Source organism: Phragmites australis, chromosome 23 (genome assembly GCF_958298935.1).
Source record: "Phragmites australis chromosome 23, lpPhrAust1.1, whole genome shotgun sequence".
NCBI lineage: Eukaryota > Viridiplantae > Streptophyta > Magnoliopsida > Poales > Poaceae > Phragmites > Phragmites australis.
In genome coordinates, this window is record NC_084943.1 from 2,443,397 (window position 1) to 2,452,024 (window position 8,628).

An 8,628-nucleotide genomic window follows, 5' to 3' on the forward strand; every position below is an offset into this window, starting at 1 on the left:
TCGTACGAAAGAATCATATCGGATAGGTCCATGGAACAGGCTGCCCATGACTCAGCAAAAGGATGAGATCAACCATCCTGTGTTATTACTAATCTTAAACCAAAGCCACATCACCACTGATGTTGGTAAATACTGTGAGTAGGTGTATAATGATATAAATATGTACGTACATCTACGAGCTATATTGGTATTTTTTTAAAAAATCATATCATCACGGATAAAGTAGTTTACAGCTGCCTTAATTGTCATTGGGCAACAATGAAACTCGAATGAAGATTTCGTTCTATTGGGAAAATAATGAAATTGGAGGTGGCAACGAGCCAAGAGCTGTGCTGTAATCCAGACAGCGACGATGCGCTCTAGCTGTACCAGCATGTATGATATGAACTCCCAAACACGGCGATGTGCTGTGCTGCTCAGAATATCCATCCGGACTTGTGTGATGCGGTGCGCAGGAAACGCAGAGACGCATCAGCAGCAGCAGCCAGGGTCATTATCGTCAAAACAGCCATCTGAATAGGCCGACAAATCAATCTCTTCCTCCTCTGAACTCTCCCTATATAAGAAGAGCCCTCTTCTCCTTATTGTCCTCGCATCCCTCCCAGAGAACAAGAATCACCGCAAGAAGAAAATCAAACCAAAATTGCACACACACACGAGTTCTGAGTTTGCAGCCTCCTCGATCTCCTCATCCTCTTCGTGGCATCGGAAGGTATGCATTCCATTTCCATCTCTATGTCCTGATGCTCACATCTTCTTGAAATTCAGTTTATTTAAGTGCATGCCCATATCTTTCTTATGTTTCCAACCTTTTAGATGGCCACACCTTGTGTTATCTTAATTTATTCAGTAGTACTGTAGGACCGAGAATGACCGAGAATGGTGACTAGAGTAGGTGAATAAACGTGTCACTAATTTCTTTTGAAGAGGATGAACTTTTTCTATTTTCTCATCCAATAAACCTCAAAATAACAAGCGAAAGCAAAATCAAAGAGAAACAAGCTGCGATCAAAAACACAAGAGAAGCATATCTCTTATGGATGTAAATGAACTCTTGATTCTATTGAAACTCATTCTATGAGTCATCATTACATAAAAGATAGCAATTTGAAAAAAGAAATCTTAGAACAAAAATGATAGCCACCGGATAAAAAAACTCTCCAAATTGATGATTTAGAGATAAGAGAATTCAAGACTCACTTGTACATATTTATATGTGAATTTTATATATCTAGCAACAAGGAGAATGACTTCTCAAAATGCGAAAATTTCAGCTCAACAATCAAAACAAAAATCACAACCAAAAAGAGAAAAACTCGGTAAAAATCTAAAATTAGACAGCATACATGAACGTATTTGCTAAAATAGACAACATACTATCGTATTTACAATTTTAGCATTTGTATTCGGCACATCATTTATCAAAAATGGAATTTCGGTACACCGTACGCCGAAAAACCGCGAGCCCGGTCATATTCGGCACACAGTGTGCCGAATATGGCACTGTAGCCCATATTCGGCACACCATGTGCCGAATATCAACCGTATTAGGCACACCCAAATACAAGCTACAGTGCCGTATTCGGCATACCATGTGCCGAATATGGCCTTTGCCTGCCGTGCGGTCATTAATTCGGCACACGGTCATATTTACCACACCGTGTGGCGAATACGACACTGTAACACGTATTCAGCACACCGTGTGCCGAATACGATTGATATTTGTCACACGGTGCGGCGAATATGGGTTTTTGGTTGTACCGAAAATCCATTTTCGATAAATGATGCGTCGAATACGGATGCTAAATTTGTAAATACGACAACATGTTATCTATTTTAACAAATATGCTTATGTGTGTTGTCTAATTTTGAATTTTTTTCCGAAAACTCGCAACAAAGCAAGGGAGCCAATAGAGGAAAAATAGAAGGAGATGAACACAAGCATCAGAGGAAACAAATACTTCATTACTTGCAAAGGTCAGCTCTCTTTTCAACATATTACAGAGTATTTTTCTCACAAAGACTCTAATCTAATACATAAGATAAGCACTCATCTCACCCTTCTAGAACCCTAACTTAAAACTCTCAAATGGTTGACTCAAATCTCCCACATAGCTATACCCCTTTATTTATAATCACAAGAAAGTAACTTAACCTTAAGTTTTCTTATTCCCAAAATACCCCTCTTTCAAATGGCCTCCTACCTACCATCAAAGCATTTTCGTCTATCTTTTTTCTCCTCCATCAAACGACAGTGATGCCTTCATGACTTAGCTTTGTCTCAAGAAAAATTTCACGATGATGCAACATGCACTCCTACTTCCTATGGTTTTGAGGTCAAACCGTAAAACCGTCTTGCACGCTTCTCAAAGCATGACTCACTGTCATTTACTTACACCTTAAGAAAGTGCTTCGATATCGACGCGTGTACTACGTCTTGCGATCTTAACCGCCAATAAGTCCCTTCGCTCTCGATCCCTCGAGCTGCCTTATCACTTGCACCGATATCCTCTTCGCTTGGTTTATACAGTTAGCCTTTTTAATTCTTTGTGAAGCCTTTATTTGGTACATTTGGCTGTTGGTCCTTGCAGTATATAACAAAAAGTTGTTAGCTTTTGTGCATAGCCTAGAGTAGTAGAGTTTTCAATTTCTGACTCGAATGTCCTTTTCTTCCTAGCAGATAACTCCATTTCCAACAAGAACTTAAAACCTCAGGGAATGCTGAAAGATGTGCTTTCGTAGAAGAGATTTCTGCTGCCAGACACTGATCGCTGCTCCACAAGCGCTACTGAGCTGCTCAACCCTTGATGTGAGTGATCGCCTTACCTGCATCAACTCTTCACCATTCAGACTCCAACAAGACCAAGCCATAAGAATACTCTTCACCATCCTGGATCATGACATCGGGGAGGATGGCTAAAGCACTGCAGTCCACCTGATTGGCGGCCAGAAGATAGCGCTGTGACTTATATTGTTGAAGTTGAAGGCATGGAGAGTAGAGGAAAGATTTTAATGGAGCGGTATGAGTTAGGGAGATTGTTGGGGAAAGGCACATTTGGCAAGGTGCACTATGCAAGGAACCTTGAATCAAACCGGAGCGTTGCTATTAAGATGTTGGACAAGGAGAAGGCACTGAAGGTTGGGCTTTCAGAGCAGATAAGCCGTGAGATCACAACCATGCGCCTGGTGGCACATAAGAACATTGTTCAGCTTCATGAGGTCATGGCAACAAGGAACTATATATACTTTGTCATGGAGTATGTGAAAGGCGGTGAGCTCTTCGACAAGATTAAGAAGAGTGGCAAGCTCACGGAGGCCAATGCACATAAATACTTCCAACAGCTCATTAGTGCGGTGGATTACTGCCATAGCCGAGGTGTGTATCACCGGGACTTGAAGCCTGAGAACCTGCTGTTGGATGAGAATGAGAACCTGAAGGTCTCCGATTTTGGACTGAGCGCACTTTCAGAGTCAAAGAGGCAAGATGGCTTGCTCCATACCACCTGTGGAACACCGGCATATGTAGCTCCAGAGGTAATCAACAAGACAGGCTATGATGGTGCAAAATCAGACATCTGGTCTTGTGGTGTTGTCCTATTTGTTCTTGTTGCTGGCTATCTCCCTTTCCAAGGCCCAAACTTGATGGAGATGTATCGGAAGATACAACATGGTGATTTCAGGTGCCCCAATTGGTTTTCACACAAACTCGAGAAGCTGTTGTACAGGATCCTAGACCCCAATCCAAGCACAAGAATATCAATCCAGAAGATAAAAGAGTCCACCTGGTTCCGAAAAGGTCCTGGAGAGACCCATGCAGTGAAGGAGAGAATTCCCAGTGAGAATGCCACCACAATTGCTGATCCGACACTTGCTGCAAGGCGCAAGAAGAATGGTCATGAAGACGTGAAGCCCCTGACTGTCACAAACTTGAATGCCTTTGAAATTATCTCTTTCTCCACAGGGTTTGATCTCTCTGGCCTATTTATCGAAAAAGAGTGCAGAAAGGTGGCAAAGTTTACTTCAGATAAGCCTGCCTCAGCCATCATCTCGAAGCTTGAAGATGTCGCAAAGACGCTGAATCTCAGGGTAAGGAAGAAGGATAATGGTGTAGTCAAGATTCAAGGGAGGAAGGAGGGAAGGAATGGTGTCCTTCAGTTCGACACTGAGATCTTTGAGATCACGCCATTCCATCATCTCATTGAGATGAAACAAACAAGCGGTGATTCACTTGAGTACCAGAAACTATTGGAAAAAGACATCCGGCCAGCGCTAAAGGACATAGTCTGGGCTTGGCATGGAGATGATCAGCAGCAGAAGCAAGAGTAGGTTTGGATGTCTCAGTTTTTATTCCAAAAATTTTGTTGGGTTTTTCAGCTCAGAGTGATTTTGTTTGACATGCATGTGTTCTTTTTAGCAACTATATTATTTTTTGTATTGGAAGAGCACCTGGTGACAGGTGATATTGTGAAACATCAGGCTGTAATTCGTAGAGCAATAATTGTAGAGAGGCTGTGGTCATGAGTTGTATTCCGGGAATTGTTTCTTCTCTGTAATGTTTGTCAATCAATAATGAAAAACATGTTGTTGATCCTTGAAATATTGTGCCAATATTGTGCTCTAATGGCTTCTTTTGGTAAAATACGGTGCCAACCATTGACAAAAGAAGCTCCTATGCACCTGCATATGGAATTACTGGAGTTAGCATCAGCCATTCCATCACTCAATAGCAGAACTTGCAGAACTGAGTCTAAAGCTCCAATTGTGATCTGCCATCGCTCCAAGAAGACTGTATCTATTCTTTTCTGATGCATGAGGTTCGAATTGATTGTGTCGACTAAATCTAAAGCACTAACCCCTTGTATGTATTAGGATCTCGATGTCTCTTTTAGAGTTTGTTGGCCAATATTTTGAAGAAATTATTGTTCATATTTGCAGTGAGTCGGAAAATGAGTACTAGTAGATACAGAATGAGGTACAGGTACATGAACCTTCATTGGAAATCAAACAACTAGACTGACAACGAAAGCAAGGTAAAAGATACTCTGCACAAATGAACATATGAAAAGGCAAAACGTACATCACATGTTGACAAGTCTAATCTTCAAGAAATATTTAAAATCCACTTGTGATGAAAAAGAAATTGTCCCTATCATTGGGGTTCAGTATAGATCCGACAGCTCATTTTTCACATTCCTAATCAACCACTAGAACAACTTTCCAAGAGGTAATATTAGAAATTTGATGCGCCGAATGTCGATCCAATCAAATTAGTTTCAGCAAGCCAATCGCTGCTATGCCAAGTTGTATCATGAAGGGATAAACTCTTTAGGTTTCTAGTTTCCAACACAGACGCTTTTGTCCTTGATGAGGTGCCATGTTAGATGCCTGATGCGATGTATCGCTACAAACAAGAGACCAAAGTGATGGTATAGATAGATCATGCCTGTTTTCAACATGCAAATTTAATTGTTAATTTTCAATGGATTGGCTCATCTGCAGAGCTGTTCGATCTGTCCAGGATATGCTAAGAAGGCAAGTTGATCGACAATATGTGACAACTGAAAAACAAGTAACAAATGGAGTTAATGTTTTTCTATGAGCAGATGGCTATCAAACATAATTTTTAGTAATTGGACTTGATTAATTAGCTTTCATGTAAACTGCGTATGCACATATTTTAGAATGATTTGTGTGGGTGCTCCACACACACACTTGAGAGAAAGAGAGAGAGCATATCCTAGAGACAGATCCTAGACACACACACACAAGAACGCATAGAGAGAGAGAGAGAGAGAGAGAGAGAGAGAGAGAGAGAGAGAGAGAGAGAGAGAGAGAGAGAGAGAGAGAGCATATCCTAGACACACATACGAGAACGCATAAGGTACCCAAAAAACGACATGTCATCTGCCAAGCTTGAAGAATCTTGGTTGGGTCAGGTGAGGTGCATGATGATGAGCAGATTTTATCCAGAGAATGCATGTCTTAGCACAACTGGAGAAGGAGGCAGGAAACAGAAACAGACCGGATTAGCGGTTTTTTTCTCGAAAAGACAGCATGAGATTTGCCGATTTATTAGAGAAAGAATAAGGTCAGCGGCAAAAACAAAGAGCCCAGGAGCACGCAGCAGGGGGACTAAAAAGAGCGTCCGTTACAACGATGGGTCCGTTACAATGATTACTAACGTTTCTTTCCCACATTCATAAGCATTGTGAGTGTCTATACGTTATTCAGTCGTATGAGTAAATCAAACAGGAATGCCATGGATAAGCTATTCTCGCTCTTTCTTCTGCGTAGGACTTGCTCATTAACAACTCTGACATCTGTTCAACTAAAGAGTGGCATTTGAATCAAGCAATGGCAACATGGGACTTTGAAGATAGCTTGCAGTAATTTGAGCAGATGCCAGCTTCAGTAGGGCCTGATGCCTTTTGCTGATCCTACCTAGCTTGGAACTGTTGGAATTTTTATCAGACTTCAGTATGCCAAGGTTGCACAAGCAACTGATTATAACTCTCGTATCAATCATCCTATAACCTATCCATACAGTTCTTGGATGTATGATCTGAATTTACAAAATTAACTGCACAGACTTCTGTGGTGAAAAAAAAATACAAATATGAGCTAATGAACAATGATTAAAGAATTTCGCAGCACTTGAAAGTAAAATAGTTGAGGTAAACTAACCAGTAGTGTATCACACCGCACAGTCAATGACTAGTTTGTAAGACTTCATGGGTATTAAACCACCATTTTACAACTGCCGCCGTATTACACATTAATCAGCAACACGTAACCACAACAAGATTGTGCCATCTTCCCTTCTATGGCACTGAATCAGCAAAATATGAAATAACTTATGAACATCCATCACCGGGTCCTGTCAGATTCAGATTTTGCCGTCGGTGCAACAAGGGTCCGCCAAAGGTACCGTCCACTTGCCATGTCCACCATTGTCCAGAATCCTGTTTTGACTGCTGATCCCACCTTGCATACAAAATATTCCTTCAGTCTCTGGACCAGTTCTCATTAAAGAATCATTGTGAAGCAGATACCAATTACCATATCTTCAGATTTGTACTTACGGCGAATCCATGAACAATAGGGCGGGGGAGGGGGCGAGCATTGGGAAAGAAAGGCGTTACCTTGGAATGGAGGGGCACGGGCGCCCTTGGGGATCCCGACTCGGAGGCCTTGTCGTCGTCGGCGTCGGCGTCGGCGTCGAATTGGTCCGGCTCGGCGTTGAGGCCCCTGATGAGGAAGAACCCGGCGATGGTGGCGGAGAGGAAGATGAGAATCACCCGCAGCGGGCACATCTCCGGGACTGGGTTCCCCAATCAATGAACCCGGCCTTGGACGGAAGAAATCAATAAAGGCCGCGCCTTTGGCTTTGCTCCTCGCGGAGCTTTGGTGATACGCGAGGAGGAGGAGTAGGAAGAAGAAGGGCAAGGCGGATCTCCTTCCCCTTCCCCTTCCCTTGCCGAGGCCGAGCACGCACGCACCACCTAACGCCTGCTGCAACTTCCTCTTGGTGGCGATGGCCGTGTCAAAACGCGCTGGTTGTCGGTTGACGCCTTCCGCGTTGTGATGGGCCCACTTGGCAGTGGCTCATACCTCTTGTACTGCAATTTGTTACACGTACCGTGACGACGGGCGTGAGGCGACCGGGTTCGTTGAGGTTCCCTTCCCTCGTTTGCTTTTTGTTTTTTTTTTTTTTCAAAATCTCACTGCAGCAGGCATACACACGCACCCATATCTGTAGCAGGGCCACCCATCACTGTACATGTATATATATATATATATATGTATGTATATATTTGTATATATATAATATACTTTCTATTTTCGGAAATACTAGAAAATGTGAAAGAAAAATTTCTTATATTTATAAATCGATTGAAACAATCTAAACTGCAAAGAAAAAAATACAAAACAAATTTTGTTACATTCGTATTACTCACGTAACTACTGTCTAGAAATATATTATGTATATATATATATATAAATCTATATAGATACAAATATATATTCATATTTATATATGTATATTACATACATGAGTTTAGATGAATTCAACATCCCACTTTCAATAACATATACTAATGGTAGAAAAATCAGTGCACTAATACGAAACAAATTTTGTTAGTTCTGTATTACTGACGTAACTACTGCTCAGCAATATATTATTTATATATATATATATATATATATATATATTACATACATGAGTCTAAATGAATCCAATATTCTCCTTCCAATAACATATATTAATGGTGAAAAAATCGATACGCTACATGTACTATTAAAGCTAGTACAAATTATGTAATATTCAAGTATAACATTTATTCAAAATGAGCGCAGCAAATCATGCCAATCTAGCTAGTAATATTTATTGGAGACTAAAGATATAAAATTTAAAGATTAATATAGGGACCATGAATATTTTGCTATCAACAAATAAATCATCTATCAGTAAAAGAAAATTATATCTTTATAAGATATAAAGAACAAATTTGATCTTTCTTAATGAGTAAATGGTATAATTACCTTCGCTAATCACCCGACCCAAGCCGAGGGTTGGTTCTCTCCATCTTCTCGTTGACGTGGTATGCACAGCGTAATGCGACACAC

General features: G+C 41.0%; 2 protein-coding genes across 5 annotated transcripts; one reads left to right on the forward strand and one right to left on the reverse strand.

Moving 5' to 3' along the window:
• Nucleotides 1–583: 583 nt before the first annotated feature.
• LOC133906112 (CBL-interacting protein kinase 15) lies at nt 584–4,574 on the forward strand. Of its 2 annotated transcripts, XM_062347896.1 has the most exons (3): nt 586–712; nt 1,900–1,977; nt 2,681–4,574. In XM_062347896.1, exon 3 carries the CDS (start codon nt 2,989–2,991, stop codon nt 4,324–4,326), a length of 1,338 nt encoding a protein of 445 aa, XP_062203880.1. In that variant the 5' UTR covers nt 586–712; nt 1,900–1,977; nt 2,681–2,988; the 3' UTR covers nt 4,327–4,574. The 2 variants fall into 2 exon arrangements, with proteins under 2 accessions (XP_062203881.1, XP_062203880.1); XM_062347897.1 differs by lacking the exon at nt 1,900–1,977 and having other exon boundaries at nt 584–712.
• A 2,043-nt stretch (nt 4,575–6,617) lies between these two features.
• LOC133906113 (uncharacterized) lies at nt 6,618–7,545 on the reverse strand. Of its 3 annotated transcripts, none has more exons than XM_062347898.1 (2): nt 7,143–7,545; nt 6,618–6,974 (listed from the first exon to the last, which is right to left on the reverse strand). In XM_062347898.1, exons 1-2 carry the CDS (start codon nt 7,311–7,313, stop codon nt 6,855–6,857), a joined length of 291 nt encoding a protein of 96 aa, XP_062203882.1. In that variant the 5' UTR covers nt 7,314–7,545; the 3' UTR covers nt 6,618–6,854. The 3 variants fall into 3 exon arrangements, with proteins under 3 accessions (XP_062203882.1, XP_062203884.1, XP_062203883.1); XM_062347900.1 differs by having other exon boundaries at nt 6,618–6,971; nt 7,143–7,543; XM_062347899.1 differs by having other exon boundaries at nt 6,618–6,984; nt 7,143–7,517.
• Between the last annotated feature and the right edge of the window lie 1,083 nt (nt 7,546–8,628).

Excerpts from the sequence above, each read along its gene's own strand:
- LOC133906112 (XM_062347897.1), top strand. The coding sequence starts at position 2,989 with ATGGAGAGTAGAGGAAAGATTTTAATGGAGCGGTATGAGTTAGGGAGA.
- LOC133906113 (XM_062347898.1), bottom strand. The coding sequence starts at position 7,313 with ATGTGCCCGCTGCGGGTGATTCTCATCTTCCTCTCCGCCACCATCGCC. Across the intron at positions 6,975-7,142 it reads CCGTGCCCCTCCATTCCAAG|CAGTCAAAACAGGATTCTGG; the intron begins GTAACGCCTTTC and ends AGGTGGGATCAG.